Below are 20,837 nucleotides of genomic sequence, written 5' to 3' on the forward strand. Positions count from 1 at the left end.
CCTTCAATGTATATTCAAAATGGTGGTAGTTAGTGCTGTCTGATATACACTATATGAATATTATTTTTTGCAAAAATTCTCCCAGGTTATCAAGGTACATCTTCTTTGTATTATGTTTTTAAAAAGAGCATGAATTGTACAATTTACAGAGGAACAAAACTTTGGAAGAGATAAATAAACTAATTAAATTCTAGAACTGAGAAGTAATACTGTAGAGGTGAACTGTTAGATTATTTGAGGAATTCGTTAATTACATATGGTTCAGTAATAACTGTAATCATTAGCACAACTATAATTCATAATAAAACATGATGAACTACCTGGCCCATTTAGAGATAGTATGAAAAAGCCATCTTATTCCATTCATATGCAATTAAGCATGAATTACTGGCAGTTATTTCAGAAGTTGCCCATGACTTATCTGCAATTAAAAGCACCCCAAATAGGTTTTATATTAAATATAATTTTATTAGAACAGTTAAAAAATAAACATAACCATGTTTGGCCAGTCTGGTTTTGTGCATTGTAATTCATCAGGGTACCTTCTTGGTCTAAACGTTCACCATATCCAGAACTCTGGGCTGTACAGAGCCCCCTTTCTTCCTAATTTGGAAATTGGCAAAAGATGTTTTGTTCTGTGTATATCTTTCCAATCATCTTAATGATGACACACTAGATGTTCCTAAATTCACGTCATGAGAAACCAGGTTTATATGGCTATAAAATAGTGTCTTTTAATGAAGCTTTGTTATCCACTACAAATGAACAAACAAACAAAACAAAAAAAAGCAATAGCCACATGATAAAATCAGATTTTAGTAAAATGTCACCACCTCTTTTTTCCTTGTTAATAGTGAGAACTCTGCTTACTGTGCTGAAAATTGTTGTAATGTGCTTGGGTAAGTCTGAATTGTGCATACTTTTCACATTACAGTGTAAGTGTCACTGAGCCACTTCTTAAGCTGGAGCAATTTCAGCATGGGGTGAGTTTCCCCTGGCAGACTCTAAAAGCCCCTGGATGCCAGTGTTGCATTCCAGCCCTATAATTCTTCTATCAGGATAGGCGATGAAGTGAGACTATGTCTGCTGCAGGGACAGCTAAATCTCTTTTGTCTGAGAGGGGAAAAAATTAAGAAAAGCTTTTGTTTGTGTGTCTTCAAAGGGATTTTGCTTCTAGATCACAACAGAGCTTTTTGTTCAGTGGTTTGTTTTCAGTATAGACCTATCAGTTTCAAGGGACAATGCTGTTTTGTTTAACTTCTTGAATCTTTACAGAAAGTTTTGTTAACACAATCTACAGGTATGGTCACAGAGCTTTTAACGCATCAAAGGACTTTCTGCAGAGAAGGAACATCACATCCATTAAGCAAGTTGATCAGGTCCCAAAGTGAATCTCTCCTTAGTATTTCTTGTCTTTTCTTGTGTGCATTTCCCACCCAAAATGTTCCCAGGTTCATCAGATGTTATGGGTGAAGTTTTCAAAAGGTGTCCACTAATTCTGTGTTTTTCTGGTTTTGGGTGCCCAGGCTGAGACACCGCAGGTCTGATTTTCAGAAATGCTGAGTATCTGCAATATTGACCTGAAGGGGGAGATATTGAAAGGCATGAAAAGAAATTAAGTGCCCAACTCCTATTGAAACTTGATGAAAGTTGGGCTCCTCTCTTCCCTTTGTGCCTTAGAAAATCTAACCCAGAGCCAGTATAAGATGCAAGTTCTCAACACCTATGATCCAAGGTGTCTCAGTTCAAGCTCCTGAAATAAGAGGCCACTTTTGAAAGTTTCTGTCCTTTTTTATTTTTTAAGGGGGAAAACAGTGTCGCAGAACTTGATATTACATTTTCCTTTTCATTACTAAAATACCTATAGCAATCCATCCAGGTAAAGAGCTGACAGGATTCAGATCCATACGCAAGATTGTATAAGAAGGAGACTGTTTATACAAAAATACAGAATTTTTGTGTACTGCTTTTGTGAGATGCAGATGAGAGTGAGCAGCACTGAACCACCAGTGAAACAGCTGAGCTTTGTGCTTTTTTAGTTATGATCTCATCCCTTGCTTTCAGCTGTCTTACTGACCAAACTCTGTAGGTCACAACCCTTCCACCAGAGTCCAACACCTCTTTGCCTTGTCTCTTCAGGTGCAGTGAATGCGATGGGCAAGGAGAGAGAGAAAGGTATCTTGGGGTGTTCGGCCCTCCTTTTTTAATAATTTCAGTCCTTTTCTTGAAAAATATTTCCAGCTAAGAACCAGGAGCAAAGAGTCTATGTGGAAGGATGTTCCCTGCTGGTTTTTATTCACCTGTTTGAACTTCCTGTGCTGGAAGGGGGGTGCTGCCGCACTCCTTGGCTTGAAGTGGTTTCCATTATATACCAGGTTTACAGTTTGGTTAAATGACTCTCAGCACCCCCACTACACAAATTGTTCCAGCACCCCACCCCTGTCTTCCCTTACTCTGTTTACTGCTTAAATGCCAATCAAGGAGATCACACATTCCTTTGTTGAGGATGGACCTGTTTGTTAACTTCTTTTTGGGCAAGGCTGTGGGGTTTGGAATGTGTGTTAATAACACCATGCAGGGGTATCTTATAACCACGTATTATGTTGCCACACATATTTTTACCAGGACAATACTGACCAGCAAATTTTGAGTTTTCAAATGATACCTTACAAGGCATACTTTGTACAAAGATCACTGCAATAGTGTGTGGGGTGTGAACACAGGGGTCACAGTCTGATTCTGGGAGCTGCTTAGCAGAACCGAGTCCCCATACATAGAAACTTCTCTGCTCTGGTGCTGAGCAAATGCTGAGTGCCAAATGCTATCACTTTGGCTCGCTGCACTTCTTTCAGCAGCCTGAGTCGTCTGCAGAATTCAGGCTGTAATGATTCATTTGCTGTGTTTAATTACATTTACCTGGATGTCTGGAGGGGGTGGAAGAGGGATGGATATTGAAGCACCTAATGCTCTCCTAGTTATGGACCTATGAACATTCTCAAGTAAGTGGATGCTGGCATGGAGAGTGTTAGCTCCAGACTGTCAGGGATACTGTGTTACAAATATCAGCCAAAACATTAACACACATTTGCACAGGGAGGAGTGTAGTCCGTGATGTTCTTTAGTAGCTGTCTCCCCAAGATGAGAAGCTAGTGTCTGTAGCCATGTCCCTGTAAAGTGGCAAATTGTGCCTGTATGTTGCTGATTCTTTCTACAGAGGAGGTAGGGACTGTGCAGGGGTTTTAAGAAATAGACTGCCACTTAAAATAATCCACACACCTAGAATCAGATGGTATGCATACACAATTTGTTGTTGTGCAGACAGGACCCAGAAGCAGCCTTTTTGCAACTTAATCTTCCTCTTTATTTTTTTGATTTTATTATTTAAGGATAAGCAAGTATAAAGGCAATGGCTAATAGTTGCCTGCTTCTCTGCCTGTCTCCTTTTGCAGGGCTGCTGGGAGTTTTTAAGCAGTGTGAGAATCCTGGGAGCTGGTGATGTCAGACTGGTTTGGGTCATTTGAAGGTTAGCAGCCTGGGAAGGGTTCATGGAAAGTTCACTCGCATATATTAGGCAATTCAATCTTTCATTCTGTGTGACACAAATAGTAGGAAGTGAGCTGTTCAGAGGCAGAAGGATCTATTCACTGGTGAGGGGGATCTAGAGTTACTATCAAAGGTCTTTTATTACTGGGACTTTGATGATGTGTGTGATGTGAAAAAGATCATATCTTCAACAACAACTTATGAGGCAGGACTGATTCTAAAGGATTTTTGGAATGATTTGATTGAAACTAAAACTTGGAATGTTGCTTGTTTCCCCCTATCTTGCTGGATTGGCTGAGCAGCCTGGAAAATGGTAAATGATCATTTGGATCAATTACAGGCTTTTAGCTGTGTTGTCTGTCATAATTCATGATTCTGGTCTGGGAAAAAGACGAACAGCCTACGTGCCAAAAAAGGGGCAGAGTTTGATGGAGTTGGGTGTACTTTTATATACCATTTTCCTCCACACCTAGAGGAAAGCACTTTTGCAGACGTGCTGCAGAGCGGGAATCATGTTTGACTGTATGGATGTTCTAGCAGTGAGCCCTGGTCAAATTCTGGATTTCTACACTGCAAGTCCGTCTTCTTGCATGCTCCAGGAGAAGGCTCTGAAAGCATGCTTCAGTGGATTGGCACAAACAGACTGGCAACACCGGCACAGTGCTCAATGTAGGTCCCATTATTTTTTCCAGATTTCAAACAAATTATTTGCATGCAGTTAAAAAAAAAACAGTTACTTTTAATTTGTGATACGGATTGTAAGGGCTTTTTCTTATGCAAAATGTGGTTGTGTACGTATTTATTTTCTTTCACAAAAAAAATATTTAAAATATGTTTTATGTTTCCACCTTTTTACACAGTATATCAACCCTTCAACCAGGTTTTTGGCAAACAGGAAAATGCAAAACAATAATATAGTACAGCATGACTTTTTAAATGCTGTCCAATGAAGGACAAATTACACAGAATCTCTGTTGTAGTTTTCTTTCCTTTGCCTCCTTGCTATAATTTCCCATCACACTTGATAATTGATTGCATATTTTCTTGATGTACATTTCAGCAGTGCAACCAAGCAATTAAAATTGTATTCTGTACATTCCTTACAAAGAATTTAAACTGCATAGTGTAGGTGGTGATCTTGAAATCAGGCGATAGTTTTAGGCTTCCATTAATATTTCCCTTGCTAAGAAAAAGCAATATTTCTTTGTACTGACCTTGCTGCCACCTTTCTTCTTCACTTTGTTGCTATAAGAAGTTGCTGTTTTGCTAGAAAACTACTAACTGTGAACTCCCCTTGTGTTTAGCCATCAATTATTTTCATACCTTCAGATTCAGTCAAAGTCTCGGATTAGTAGAAGAGGAAGCATAGATACTGTAATGTCGTTTTTTTAAAATTACTGTTTTGTTATCTGATCTTGACACAGTGCTGAGAAACATAGATGGTAAACAGTGGCAGTGTTTTAACACTGTAGTTTCAAGTCTGAGAAATTATAAGTACCAGTACACATCTCCTATACTCTGCATTAAAGAGCCTGCAGGATGCTTCTCTGCTCTGACGCTGATTAAGATAAATGACTTGGCTATCTATCAAAATGTTTTTAACACACTCGTTGACACTTCAGTGCAGCATTAGCTATAGAATTATGTCTGAAATCTTTGTTTTCCAAAGAGTTCAAAGCTGCATAAGAATAAATGTAGCTTTCCCTTCAAAATTGTTTATCCAGAGGGAATTAAAGAAAAAAAATTCTTAAAAGAAGTGCCTGGTGAATTATCATATTTATGACTCTCCGTAAAACTTTTTCTCAGAATATGCATGGCATTAGTTCTTGAACCAGTAAACCACTGAGAAAAGACTTGTAAAAATAAATAACGATTGGCAACTATATGGGTTCAAATGTTTAACATCTTTACAATTCAAAAGAATTAAACTCAGTAAAAAAAAAAATCAACATATTTTATTTATTTTCCCTAAGCTACTTTCAAAATATTTCTACATTTGAGGTCTCGAGATATGAAAGAAAACCTATTACTTGAAAGTTCTTCCGTAACAGTAAGAAACTAAAGACATTTCACTAAAAATGTATCCTCTAGTTACCATGATTTAAACAGAAATATAAGTTTAACTATGGTAATAAATATGCTTTGAATTAAGCAAGTCCCATAATATAAAACTTTCACTGGAAAAATATTGTTCATCACATTTCGATAATTGTTTAATTTTTAGATAAAGTAGCTTTTATCTGCACTTTCCTATACTTTTGTTATTAACTAGAAACATGTTCTAAAAAATGAAAAATGTTGTGTTTGTTCTTGAACAAATTAAACATAGGATTACCCTTATCAGAGTGGAAGAGTGGTAAATATGTCATTTGCCTAGGGCCAGCGATAAGAGACAAGTGTTGATAACAGAAAAGGCCAGCTAATCAAAGAAACTCATATTAACAAGAGTAAAAAAAAAAAATACTGAAAAGTGCTTTCAGGAATTGAGTCTCGTAATTTTGTAAGGAATACAATTAAACTTTACTGCAAGGAAACTTAAAATCAGGCTGAACCTGAATTATAATTTGTTTGGCTGTAATTTGCACTGACTGTTAATGACACTCATACTGGAAAGCACGTTAGCTGGTTACTTTCTAAATAGTGTTCAGTTAATTTATGTAGCATATTTTTTATTCTGAAAAAATGAGCACGTACTATAAATATGTGTTTGTGTGCACATATGAAAATATGTACACATTTTAATTTATTAAAATTCTGTTGAAATATAAACTGTTTTATTACTTATATGAGGTGCTGACAAAGAACAATTTTGGGGTTGGGGGGGTGATACAAAGAGCACAATGACTGAAGTTTGCTCCAGTGCTGTAAATGTAACAGTGACAATGGTTAATTTCAACCACACATATTTCCTGACTCTCTCTTCCTATTTAGACCTCTATGGTTTTGTGTAAAGTAATCATAGCCGAGATTCATAAGTATTAAGTACTTGGTAGGATTTTTAGGGGAGGAGGGGGAGGGAGGGGCTCAGCAGTACAAATGATGCACCTGCAGCAGTTGATTTAGGCCTTATAAATGCTACTTTGATAGAGATGAGGAGTCTGGAGTAGGAGGTAAATGGATGTTAAGCGAATAATGCATGCATATTGCAGACTCAAAAGAGCCCAGTAACAATCCTGAACAGCATCAGTGCTGCAGCTGAGACGCTGGAAGAATTAATCCTTGTTGCATTTAATTTAGAGTACTGTATGTCCCCAACTTCCGCACATTAATTCCATTGCAGTTCAATGTGCAGAGTGCAATCCTGTAATATTATGAATTGTCCTAGCCTATGGCAGGTCTGCACATTGAAATAGAAGGTAAGACACACTCCAAACATGACTTGTGTTTGTACACTATTTTTCCTTCTCCCGTTGGGTAGGTTTGCAAATCAAGCATAAACCGTATGTATTACACATGTGTGCATGTAAGTATGCATGTTTACACACACACACTATATATATACACATACACACACAAGAATGTATATATATATATTGTGCTTACTGTTTTTTTCAAAATTAATATATGTATGTATATTTTTCATGTGGATTTAATTTTATTGTAATGGATTAAAGAGAAGAAATAATTCATGTACAAAGAAAGTAATGGACTCAAAGAAAGGGAATAAAACTGATTGATTGAATTTTTAAACATCAGTAGTAAGCACTCCTCTTAACTCTCTCTTGAGAGAAATCAGGCCAATATATCAAAATCAGACAAGACTAGATTTGAAGAGGAGAATATAGATGTTTAAAGAGGAGAATATAGACTAAAATTAAGATTATAAAAATGCCTCTTTTTTTTTAAAGTACAGTATAATTTTCAGCTTCCCTGTTGCACAGCTTCAGTAATTAGCTACAAAAAAAATAAGTAGAGATTGAATAACTTCTGTTGAAACATGAAACAGCTGAATAGCATGGAAGCATGGGTGCACTAAGGATTGGACCAGACAGAACATGAAAAAGGGTGTACACATAGGCTGTAAATACGATCAGTATAATCCCTGTAGTATATAGTCCTTACTCAAGGGAAAATTCCCAGTTGGCTTCCCTGAGAGGTTTGGCTGAGTAAGAACTGGAGGTGTTTACCTTCAAAAATCTTGTTAAAAAATAAATCCAGAAGCATAAAATTTACTTCTAAATCCCAGGTTGCTGTGAAGTGTGAATTGGGGGAGGTTTGCGGGCACTGGAAATCCTAGAAACATCTGTGCCCAACAAAGAGTTTAGTTCCTTATTTTCTTTCATCTTTCTGAATTTAAAAACAGACATTTTGAAGTGTGGGACTTGAAATCTGCATTCGCAAGTATCAGATTGCTGCAGGTGCGTTTGGTAAATCACATACTAGCACCAGAGAAAGCAAGGTCTGTTCGAAACAGGTTATTCTCTTTAATGGTTGTTATAAACTTTACAGCGAGATGGTTAAGAAGGAGTTGTTAAGTACTTTATTTAAAATATCTGCTCTTGATCTCCTATGGTTTAATCAGTCTACAAAGATAACAAGTAAAAGCATCTGTAAGATGTAATGAAATCTGTCACGGTGTTCCCTGAATTTCACTTCAAGCATCAGATTAAATTATTTCTCATCCTCTGTGTTATCCTGGCTTCATTACCTTCTCTTGAAAAAGCATGGCATGAATATTTTTTCTGAATGAACTGAAACTAGAATAACTGATCCTGTATTTTATCATCTGATATAGCAGGCCCGATTCGGTCCCTAGCATGCAAACTATGGCTGAAGTGCATCACTGTTAAAAACTCTTGAGGATGCAAAATCTGAGAGGGATACATTGGTGTTACTGGTGTAGAATAAGCTTGGAGCAAAAGTGAAATATCTGTGGGTGGTTTTCTATTTGTGTAGTGGGCCTCTGTAATAAGGGCACCCCCAGGCAGGGCAATCTGAGTTTGTGCACTGTTGCCAGGCAGTTCTATACCAAATAGGGAGGGAGAAGGAGACTACGTTTTAGAAACTGGAGTTAGTCATCCTTACATCGCGTGACATCACCACTTTCCACTATGTGAGTACACTTTCCAGAAGCTGTTTACACAAGCCATGTCTCTTAACCATATCTGGCTCATGCCTGCACTCCCACCCTCCAACCAACCTCTGCTAAGGGTCTTTACACTTGGTTACACTAGTAATGAAATGTACCAGCCTGCAGATTACACTTCCATCTCACTTACATGCTCCAGGTGATTAGTTTGCTCATGTCTAAGTTGCGCACCACCCTCTCTGCAGCTGATGAATTGAACCTGTATTATACTGGAGGATTTTAGATCTTCTAGAATAGTGTTGAAAGAATAATGGTGGTTAGGCCCAACGCAGTGTCTGCATGCTCTGAAGCACTGTGTGCTCTAGGGCTCCTCTGCCTTCTGCTGTGTGCCACAACATCCAGTCATACTGAAAGCTCCAGTTGAGGCATGGAACTGTGGTGAGTTTCTGCATCGCAGTCTCACTGGTCATAGGGATCAGTTTTGCTGAAAAATGTGGTCTCCCTCGCCCAAGCCCTGCATGGAAGGAGGGAATCAAGAATTGATGTCAGCCTGGGAACACTGAATTTGAACATGCAACTGATGGGGGCTAAAATTAGTCATGGCTTCAAAGAGGTTTCCATATCTCCACTAGCTGTTGTGCATCGAGGACACCAGTGTATGTATAAAATGGCCAGGAAACTGGAACCTGAGTAAATAGATTTTACTCTATAGAATCCAAAGACTCTGGCAGCCGTTGAAAAGAAAGGTGGGGCTGTATTTTTCCTTTCCTGTGCTTGGATATTTTTTATTATCCAGACTTTCTGGGACTGAGCAGGGCTGCCTAATAACAAAGCCTCCATAATACAAATGCCTAAACAGGCGCACCGTCTCGCATAGGCTACTGTACTGTGAAAATCCCCAAACTTTGCAGTAAGCGTTTTGCTCTTGTAGATTACAGGAAGGTAAGTGAATTCCTAATACAATAGAGGGAGCACTCTGTCTCTCCCCCTCCCCCCATTTCTATATTACTGTGTGGTGGGGAAGCCAGACCACCCTCTCGCCTCTTATCAATGTTTACTCCTTAGGGAAGCCAATATTATAACCACTTCCACCAGGATACACTGCTCAAAGTTATCCTGTGATGTACCACCGTGATTGATTTTTTACCTGTGCTCATACTCAGAGTCCATATCCATGCAACAAGACCCATACCACTGCTTGCTGAAAGCCAAAATCTCATCAACCAAATGGAATTGCAAAAATATAAGATGTGAAATGCATGAGATTATTATAACCACACAATGGGCAATCCAGCTAACAGAACAATATTGTGCTGTAGGCACTAATATAGGCAGGAAAATGGGCACATTTAGATATAATGGTGAGTAAAGCAGGAAGAGTGACTTTCCTTTGGCTTTGCCCTTTTGTGAGTAGAACCATGCTCCCAGCCAGGCAGCCCCAGAACCTGACAAGGGCACATAATAGATCAATGGCATACACTTAAATAAAGGCAACCAACATGGTCTGGTGATGCCGTGATATCATCTTGAAGGGTGGGGCTGTTAATCTGGCCTCATTCCTGAAAATCTGGCATAGGCTGCGATGACCAATGTCCCTTGCTGGCAAGCAATTTAGGATTGGAGAGGGGGCAGTTACTTGATGGAAAAATGCCAATAGGAATGCATTAACAGTATCATTTTGTAAAAGAGAGGGGGAAAAGCTGGAGAGACATCATGAAATTTATATCTAATTCATTTCAAAACAGCTAATTGTAGCTTCAGATTCTGCCCCCTGTCAGTTTTTGTGGTTTTACAGTCATATTATCCTATTTCTTTAAAAAATAAATAAATAAATAAAAATCTCCATGCTATTGTGTGTGAAAGCCCCACTCAAACAGCAGACAAGTTTTGTTTACCAAGAGCCCTATTTTGCCACTTTATTGACATTGAGTAGTACCTTTACACCAGAATTAGTTCCATTGAAATCTTTTGTGAAATTAGCAACTGTGAAGGCAAAACAATGCAAATGACTGCAGGTATCCAGAAGGGGCTGTCACATGCTCAAAGTAAACTAGCAAAATAGAGATGACTTTTCTCCATGTTCTCTTAAGTCAGTTATCTTCGTTGTTAGTAAAACATTTTTGAGACAGAAGTATCAATTTTAAAGTGTTTCTTTTAAAATAGTCTAAATACTGTGGATGGTCCTATTCGTCTGGCATGACATGCTTTCACATATTTCAGAGGCTTTTCAAAAACAGGACCCTAAAGTTAGGCTCCCTAAATCCATATTTGGGGACCTTAATAAGTGGCCCGATTTTAAAATTTACTGAGCGTTCAACAACTCCCATTGTTCTCAACACCTTTGAAAATAGACCACTTATTTGGGTGTCCAAATATGGATTTAGGAACTTGATTTTAGGCTTTTGTTTTTTTTAAATCTTGGTTAAAGGGCTTTCCAAAGCACATTAAGGAAGAAACTGATATACAAACCAGCCACTGAGATGACTTCATCCAACATAGAAATGCAGCCACTTCTGGGGCAATACGTGGGCTCTGTTTAATAGCACATCATAAATTGAGAAGGCAAGAATACCTTGTCCAAACAGAACTGCAGATTTCAACAGCAGAAATATCAATTTGAGCCCCCCTGGCCATTTCTCTAATAGTTTACCTTCACTTCTTTGCATTTGTCATCTCATGAGTGTCTATATATCAGCAAGTTTCAAAGTTTTTCATTGTGGTCTGCATTTTAATATAGACATTATTTTCTGCACACATTCTGCCCTTCCATTCATAACCAAATTTAGCACTCCTCCATTGGCAATGAAGTAAAATCCCTGTGGTGACAGCAGCCGTTGTTTACTTGGAAAAGTAATTGTAGGAAAGTGATGTGTTTTTAGCTGCCTTTAGTACATTTTAGCAGTTAGAAATAAGAGAGAGGAACCGGCACCATGTGACTAGCCAGCCCTGCGCAGACCATCAGTAAGTATTCCACAAACTATAGTATGGGAATTTTTGTGCTATACATGACAGTCTGATTAAGACAGTATGTGGTTTAGGGACACTTGCCCACAAAGTTAATTTAGTTGTGCCTTTATTTTAGAAGTGGGCAGGGAGAAAGATAATTTCCTAATACAAGCCCTTATAACTAACCCTACTTTGTTTTAACATTCTCTTTGAGTTTTACAGCTTCTTAAAATACTTCTGTTAAAAGAGGAGATTATCAATCAGCATGTCAATATGAAGAATCTTGGATATGGGATATCTATACTTTCTGTTTGTCTTGGACCAAATGATTTCACCCCCGATCTATGGCATATGTAAAATTGAAGGCAACTAAATATATACATGCAAATAAATGGAAGCTGTATAGATTTAAATAGGTTAAAGCAGAATGAGCATTTATAAAAATACAGACTGTTTTGGATCTTCACCAGTAAGGATACATTGTTAAAGTCCATCCATAGTCTGGAGGGTTTTCCATTTTATGCACTTTCCGTGATTTAAAAACCCCTACCACCTCACAGGATCCTAGAGCCCAGCCGGCAGCCCAAGCCTGGAAGTCTACACTGCAACGAAGCAGCTCCTTAGCCGAGCCCTATGAGCATGAGTCAGCTGTCATGGGCCAGCCGTGATGTTTTTAATTTCAGTGTAGACATACCCTTAGATAAGATGATTTTGTTTTCTTTTAGAGCCTGATCCTGTAAGCAGTCCATACACATAGATCCCATTGACTTTGATAGGAGTTCTGTGCATGGAGTGCTTGTGCAGCTGAGTCATTAATAGGCTTATGTATTTTGGTTATTTATATTAAGTAGTGCTTAGAGCCCCCAAACAAGATCGGAATCCGATTGTGCAAGATATTGCACAAACAGATAGGAAGAGATAATCCCTGCCCAGAAGGACTTAAAATCTCATATACAAGATATGGATGGTGTAGGAGGAAAGAAGGAAGAATTATGCCCATTTTTAAAATATGGAACTGAGGCAGAAAGAGTTTGTGACTTGACCAGTGTCATACAAAAAGTCCATGGCAGAGCCAGGAATTAAACCCAGATTTCTTTGAGTCCTAATCCAGTGCTTTAACCACAAAACCATCTATTTTATCTTTAATATGCAATTAAAATTGTACCTCATTCAGCCAGCATATAAGCAAATAAACACCAAACTAAAAATCTGTTGATTCCCATCATTCAATATCTGAATCCAACTGCTCAAGGTTGCAAAAGTTCCTGCAACAGTCTTTCCATTAAATTAGTGGCCTAGAACAAACTGTTTTATTCTTTCTCGCCATGCCTCACTGGTAGTTTAGCAGAATGTCAAATAGAGGCATCAGTATCTTATGGAAAAGTAGATTGATCTTTCTTCAACACCAGTGTTTCATTCTGACACCAGAGTCACACTTCTGCTAAATGAGAGCAGTTTTCCTGAGCCTTGCAAGTCGGCTTCAGTGTTTTGGGACCTGGATATATTGTAAGTGTAATTTTTTTTATTTACACACATACACCAATCCCAGAGGTGTTCAAAAAGCATGCAGGTAATCCCTTCTTTCTGGAATCTCGGTCCAACATCAATACCCAGTTCCCAAAGAGCAACTCTGTCCTAGGAATTGACTCTAATCAGAGACCAAGAAATCAAACTCTCCTGCTGCTTGCACAGCTATTTCTCCAAGGTCCACTGCCTCTTCACACAAATATGCATAACAAAAACTAAGAACACGACATCATGTCTTCCCAAGATTGAACATTTGCTCGCACGCTAACACTAGGATGCTTGCAAGACTGTATAACAGTGCCACCTAGTGATGTTTAGCATAGCCAGACCATTTTTGGGTACCACTGAAATAGGCATCTTAGAAAAAGATGGATGCTTTCCTAAGAGAATAGTAGCCTCCAATTTTAGCTTGGGACAGAGAGCAAAGCTAAAAGAGAAAAGTCTTGCAGGTATGTGTCTTCTTTTGACTTTTAAGGATGAGATCCTTAAATTTTTTAGCAGTTGCTCTTACTTTTCTCACTGAGGCCTGAGAAAAAGGAGATCTTTGACTTTATTTTTATTTATTTATTTATTTAGAGAAATCTTCTTAGCCACCCAATAGGCTCTCTAAGTATTATAACATCCTCTTTAGGATCCAGTCTAAATACCTTTGGGACCCAGTTTTCCAGCATGGCTAAAGGTCCTTCTACCCCATCACACTGATGTTTTGCTATAATTTGGTCTGTCTGTGTTTGAAATCTTTGTGCTCAAAATATTATATTATTTTTTGTTTTTATAAATGAAGTATTTTCCTCAAGTCCCCACTCCCAATGCAATTTGAGAGCACCTTTGACCTGCATTGTTCTAGTTGCATATTGCCACATGTCTTCTCCACGCTAGTTATGTGAGCTGCCAGTCTTTATTTTTGCTTGTATTACCACACGCACTTCTCTGAGACGCTGTAGATTTATCATCTCTCTAAAGTTTAAAAGCAAAGAATTACTCTTTAAGCAGCAGGACATCTGGGCTGACTCAGATCCCGCTGTGTCCTCTCCTTAGCCACATCCTTTCCTTTTCCCATGTTTTGGGCCAGATCCTGCAAGCATTCTGTGTACACAACACTTTGTGACTGAAGCATGAGCACATGGAGGGCTTGTTAGGAGATAGCTTCAGATCCTCATGTATGATTTTGAAAGTGCTGAAGTGGCTGTATGACTCTTATATAATGTACATGTGGAGCTCAATCACAGTGTACCTGCTCTCTAGCTCCACCCTCCCTTGCCCTCTAACTAATCCTAACTACCGTGCATCGAAACGTGCAAATGTTTCAGAATTAGAAAATAATCCGCAAACAAGAGCGGTGAAGTGATGCAGGTGAAATATATTTCAATTAAATTAGAATATAATTTACTTGGAACACAAATGTTTGCGTACAGTCACCCCAGTTTTGCCCCGTTTTTCATAGCAGATGAAGATTTCATATGATAACCTTTTTGGAATATTAAAGCTTCCAGGGCTGAATTACCTTTGTTTCTTCATCAAAGTCCATAATTATAAAAGGCTGCTGTTCCTTAGGCCATTTCAGCTTCAAAAAGATTTTTAGGGCCTGGTCTGTTGGAAAGCTTGGGGGTATAATTAGCTAAAATGGAAATAGATGCAAGTGAAATTTAGTTCCTGATGTTTTAATTTAGTGCAGTACTGCCATGTGTTATTGAAGAGAATTCTTAAAGGCAAACATAATTATTTCATTATGGTCTTCAGAATGCTTTCATTGGCCTTAATAACAAGAAGCTGCATAAGGAGTCATACATTATAATTAGCCCTTCTTATATTTACATCAGATAAATAACAAATAATTGATGAAAAACAAGTCTTCTGAATGGATGATTTCACACAGAGCTCTGGTTACAGTTTAATGATAAAACATTTCTCTTATTGCTTTGCATTTTAATTATCTAGAATTATTACTCTAGCAGAGATGTTGAAGTAGTGTTGTTTCCATGCATTTCATTAGATTCACAACTAATTTATATGAATCTGAAGCCAAGGAAAGGTGTCTTTAGATGTATATCACATACAACATATTGCCAGCTCTATTAATTTTAATAAGTTTTCATTACAAACATTTAGCTCCATTTTAGCGATGGATTTTGCTTCAGTTGAAATCAGCGGGAGCGGAATTGTGACTTTTTTGTATTCTTTCATTTCCTGATTTAGGACCAAAACCATGCTGTTCTTACCAGTTGGAGTCAGGGAGTGAGTGTGAACTGTGGGATTTGGGTTGGTATTTTCAGAAGAGCCCAAGAGGGAGTTAACAGAACAATTCCTGTTGACTTCACTGACAATCAGTGGGATTGGTGTTCCTAATTCTCCCCAGGAATTTGTGACAGTCCTTGGCCCTAAGAACCATGCCCTGAAATACACATGTTGTTGATGTTGTTTTTTTAACCACCTGCATTTACTGATCCATGTTTTATTTTTATTTTTTATTCTTGTCATTGTCCATTTTACAGTGTCGGGTGAAAATTACTTCAGTTTTTCCTGTGTCTTTTTGAAGCGTCTTATAAATTTATAAGCTCTTTTATGTTTCATTTTTGTAACAAAACATGTTTCACATGATTCATTCCTCAGATGTACAGAACACTAATTGTTGTTATTGATTTTGAATTTCACAACCATTACAAGTAACCCAGATGAGTGGCGGATAAAGAGTAATAATCCATGGAGTTCTGGAAGTGTTTCATGTTTGTCTGGAGTACTTTGCGTGATCAATATTAACTGCCCCATTGAAACTAACTGCTGTATCAAATAACAGTAAATCAAATGAATGTGCTTACAGATTATTTATTGAAAGCTTTAATTGTTCACAGGGGCCTTGCCTATCTGAGGGAACAATAGAAGCTAGTGATCAGACAAACTAGTTTGCAGAGCCTGGGGATACCATCAGACAACAAGGTGGCTCCTATCTATAGGTTAAGTGAGAGTTTTCTAAATCATATGCCAGCCCACATGACAATTATCTGTCTTGGCCATCCCTGGAGCAATTGTGTGGGGAGAAATTTTCCAAAGAGCTTCTCTTTGTTTCATGGGGCACACCTTTCCTTGCAAGCAACCATTTCAATTTGTCTAGGTGATAGGCAGCATCTTGTCTGGAAAAAGAACAAAAATAATTTTCTGAAATTTTCAAAAGTTGTACTGACAGAAACCCCCAAATAAAGGACTCGGGGGAGATTTGCCTGCACTAGAATTGTAAGTTCTTCTTCGAGTGCTTGCACATATCCATTCCAGTTAGGTGTGTGTGTGCCGCGTGCACGTTCGTCGGAGACTTTTTACCATAGCAACACTCGGTGGACCGGCAGGTCGCCCCCTGGAGTGGCACCAGTATGGCGCCTGATATATACCCCTGCTAGCCCGCCCGCTCCTCAGTTCCTTCTTACTGCCCGTGTCGGTCGTTGGAACTGGGGAGCACGGCCAGCTGTTCTCCACCTCCCTAGCGTTTCACTCCTGTGTAGTATCGTGTATATAATTCTTTTATTGTAGTTCTAGTTAGTGTTTAAAATTAGTAATTTATAGTTCTGTATATAGTTATAGAGGATCGGGGGTTCGCCCCTTTTCCACCCCCCGGTACCGGGGCCCATGCCCGGTTCACCGGGTTTCAAACCTTGTGCGGCCTGTCATCGGCCAATGCCCACAGGAGATCCGCACGACTCCTGTCTGAGGTGCCTAGGCGAGTCCCACCTTGCGGACAAGTGCCAGATCTGCAAGGCATTTAAGCCCTGGACAAAGAAAGAGCAGGACAGTTGCTTAAAGCAGCTCTTGATGAAGGCAGCGCTGACTCCCCCATCGTCGGCACCGACTCCGGCACCAGGACCAAGCGTTTCCTCCGCTCCGGACCGCCCAGCACCGACAAGGGCTTCGCTTCCCCGCCCTTCACCAGCCCAACACCCCAGCCGGCACCACTCCCTCTCCCCGAGGAGCAAGGAGCACAAGGTTCCTGTGGCACCTACAACTGCACCGCAGTCGGAGCGTACTTCCAAACCAGACCACCCGGCACCGTCATCTGCTGCGGCACCGAGTATCGCCGCACCGTCGATTCCAGCTCCTCAGGAGCCGTTGAGTCCGGTGCCTCTCAGCTCCCCAGCACAACCTGCGGTTGAGCTCGTCGCGCCCTCCACACCGGAGACCTTCTCCGTGGCACGCGACCTCATCGCTCTCACAGAGCCCGAACTGCCCCAACCCCCGGCACTGCTGGTGCGGGTTATTCAGTCGATGGGCAAGCCCACCATGGTGCGGCCGCGTTCGCCGGGCACTACCGAGCACCGTCGGTCCTGCTCCAGGTCGAGAGACTACTCTCAGCGTCGTCGCTCAAGATCCTGGCGCAGCTCGCAGTCCCGGTACCGTTCCCCGCAGCACCGGTCGTACTCGCGGCACCGCTCGAGATCCTGGTTGCCGTCGTACTACTCCCGGCACCGGTCCAGATCGCGGCACCGACGCTCCTACTGCAGCCGTTCCCGGCACGACAGCACACGGCACCGGTCGACCTCCTGGCACCGAGCTGGTAGCAGGTCCAGGTCCCGATTGAGATACCGCCACATGCTCGCTGCTGTACCTGTCCTGGAAAGTGGCCTTCCTAGTCGCTATCACCTCGGCTAGACGAGTCTCGGAGCTTCGGGCACTGACTGTGGACCCTCCATATACTGTATTCCATAAGGACAAGGTACAGCTGCGACCACACCTGGCGTTCCTCCCTAAGGTCGTCTCCGCCTTTCATGTTAACCAGGACATCTTTCTGCCAGTCTTTTCCCAAAGCCGCATTCCTCCAGATGGGAGCAACAGCTCCATTCTTTAGATGTCCGAAGGGCTCTCGCCTTCTACATTGAGAGGACCAAACCCTTCCGCCATTCACCTCAATTGTTTGTGTCAGTGGCGGAGCGCATGAAGGGCATGGCAATCTCCTCCCAGCGTATCACATCCTGGGTGACATCTTGCATTCGGGCATGTTACGACTTAGCCCATGTTCCGACGGGTCCTCTTACCGCCCATTCTACCCGGGCTCAAGCTTCATCTGCCGCGTTTTTGGCCCATGTCCCCATACAGGAAATCTGCCGCGCGGCCACCTGGTTTTCCGTACACACCTTTGCATCACACTATGCACTGGTCCAGCAGGCTAGAGATGATGCCACCTTCGGCGCAGCAGTTTTACATTCCGCAACGTCTCGCTCCGACCCCACCGCCTAGGTAAGGCTTGGGAATCACCTAATTGGAATGGATATGAGCAAGCACTCGAAGAAGAAAAGATGGTTACTCACCTTTGTAACTGTTGTTCTTCGAGATGTGTTGCTCATATCCATTCCACACCCGCCCTCCTTCCCCACTGTCAGAGTAGCCGGCAAGAAGGAACTGAGGAGCGGGCGGGCCAGCAGGGGTATATATCAGGCGCCATACCGGCGCTAATCCAGGGGGCGACCTGCTGGCCCACCGAGTGTTGCTAGGGTAAAAAGTCTCCGACGAACGTGCACGCGGCGCACGCACACCTAATTGGAATGGATATGAGCAACACATCTCGAAGAACAACAGTTACAAAGGTGAGTAACCGTCTTATCAGATCCCAGGTGAGGAAATAAATGGAAAATATACAGGGCTGCTTATTTTATGAAAATTCTGTGTGAGTAGATCAGAAGAATGCTTGGCACTTACAATAGTGCTTCACATTTGCCAGAGTTGTGCAAGACTTAGCTAATTAAAGGGCACTTCTGTTTAATTACTCTTACATAATTAAAGAGCAGTTCTGACATATAACTCTTAAAAATGCTGTCATGGGATCTCCTATTTATTGTATCTTAATAATTTCATATCAAAATTGCTCAGATTACAAGTAAAAAGATATTTTTATTTCTGCCAGCCCCGAGCCCCTTCATCTTTGCTTCAAAAACCTTGGCATGGTTGTTGTGGGGAGGTTGTCTGTGCTTCTCTCTACCCTCCTTCTTCCCTGTGAATAACTGCATTAAAGACCTTAACCACTTTTCAGGGCTTTCCTGAGCTACACAGGGAAATTGACACGATTCTTGACATATTGACCGCTTTTCACAATGTTCTGAATAGCAGTAGTGAAATTCACTGGAGTCTTGTCAATTATACTTCTCTGCAGTTTGGGAATGCTTTCAGTTTCAGCAGATGCACTAAGGGTGTTGTTCTGCAAACTCGGGAAGACATTACTGAATTGATTTGTGTTCAAAAAGCTCTCTTTCCAACCAGGAGAATTAGAAAAGTACTTTTAAAAATAAACTTAATTTCTGCAGAAAGTGATGGCTTAGGTCCCCCATGCATGCTGAGAAAAGCTTCCTACTATAGAGAGTCAAGTTTTGTGTTTGTGCTTTTAGTATATAACACTATATTACAATACACATAGAAGCGTGTAATGTAATATAGGATAATAATACATTTTAGAAACACCTAAAATTAGTTAATGTGGCTTTTCCATATATAATATCATAGTTGAAAATCCATATTTAGGGATACTCTAGGACTAGAAGCATGTGCATCCCATTTGAAAGAGTAAATCTCCCCTTTCCAATGGCATAAATCGTACTGTTTTTATCCTTAAGTTTCCCAAGACTTTGAACCTTAAACTTGTCACTAGTCCAGGACTCTCTGTTGCTCGTCTTGGTTGGGCCAATGGAATTTTGTAAGGAAATTCCACTTTTGAAGGGCAAGAAAATAAATCTCTGTCACAATGTTTTGTCAAAAGTGTAGTGGCAATTTGAAACTGTTCAGAAGTTTGGAATAATGTAGGAGATTCTCAGGAGATGAACTAGTGGGCAGAGAAAAAGTGGGGCAATGTCAAAGATGCATGATGAATAATAAATGCCAGTTATCTCATGGACATCACTCTCTCATACATGGTACAGTGAATGTATGTGTTCATATACTGTACTCTCTTCCCTCCTACATGAGACTGATGCTGGCAGGCTAGAAAAGCCATTTCAGACCATGTGCTGAAGACTGTATGGAGTGCTGCTGGTCAGCTTTTTGACTCAAAGTGGGTAGACAGAAGAATCTATTGCAGAGAGAGAGCGAGCAGGAGAATAGTTCCTCTTGTGTGTCTGTCTTTTCTTCATACTTTGTCTGTTAGATTGAAAAAGAAGTTAGGAGCTGATGTTCTAATTCCAGTTTTGTCACAGATTTACTTTGGAACTCCGGAACTCTGTGCCTTCAGTACACCGACTGTAAAATGGGGATAATAATACTTAGCTATTTGGTGGGGTTGTTGTGAAAAATATTTAATGTCTATAAGATACTTTGAAATGTAAAGAGGTATATAAATACGATGACAGTGGTACTGAATTTTGATGAGGGAAAATTTGGTAGAATCTTAGCTAATCATTTTTCAGGTCACTTCCCCAACACATTATCAATCTTTTGTATAACAAGTATTCAAAAGTTTCAAGTGGTCTGAGTGCACGTCCACTTCAGTTTTATGAACCTGAGTACTGCATTTGCTCCATTATATGAATATTGGTGCTGTTCAGTTAATAAATATTCACTCATCCTGGCAGTTTCTGTCAGCATCAGCAAGCATCAGCATCAGAAAGCTTGGAGTGCAGTACTATAGCTAATGTACTTCTAATTCTTGGCCTGGTGACTGACCAAAGACACTCCCTTTTCTTAGTAAAGCATATGAAGACATAGAGAACAACAGCAGCTTTTCCTGCCTCAGGGTGACAGTGTGAGAGTTAATTTTTCCCAGTGTGCTTCTGATGCCTTTGAAGTCTAGGGATAGCAGGGGAATTTCTGGAGATCACACCAGAAAGAG

The 20,837-nt window shown here is 40.3% G+C and overlaps 1 protein-coding gene across 3 annotated transcripts in view; it reads left to right on the forward strand.

Annotated features, from left to right (window-relative positions):
* Positions 1–20,837, forward strand: part of RARB (retinoic acid receptor beta) — a 674,993-nt gene that overhangs the window by 527,667 nt on the left and 126,489 nt on the right. The window contains exon 1 of one of the 3 annotated variants that reach the window (XM_050938492.1): positions 3,733–4,212. The exons of the other annotated variants lie outside the window; for them this stretch is intronic. Within the exon in view, the coding sequence (XP_050794449.1) occupies positions 4,056–4,212 (157 nt within the window). The 5' untranslated portion in view covers positions 3,733–4,055. Of the gene's footprint in view, positions 1–3,732; positions 4,213–20,837 lie in introns of those variants that run through there. 3 annotated transcript variants of the gene reach the window in all.

Source organism: Gopherus flavomarginatus, chromosome 2 (assembly GCF_025201925.1).
Source record: "Gopherus flavomarginatus isolate rGopFla2 chromosome 2, rGopFla2.mat.asm, whole genome shotgun sequence".
In the NCBI taxonomy this organism is placed as follows: domain Eukaryota; kingdom Metazoa; phylum Chordata; order Testudines; family Testudinidae; genus Gopherus; species Gopherus flavomarginatus.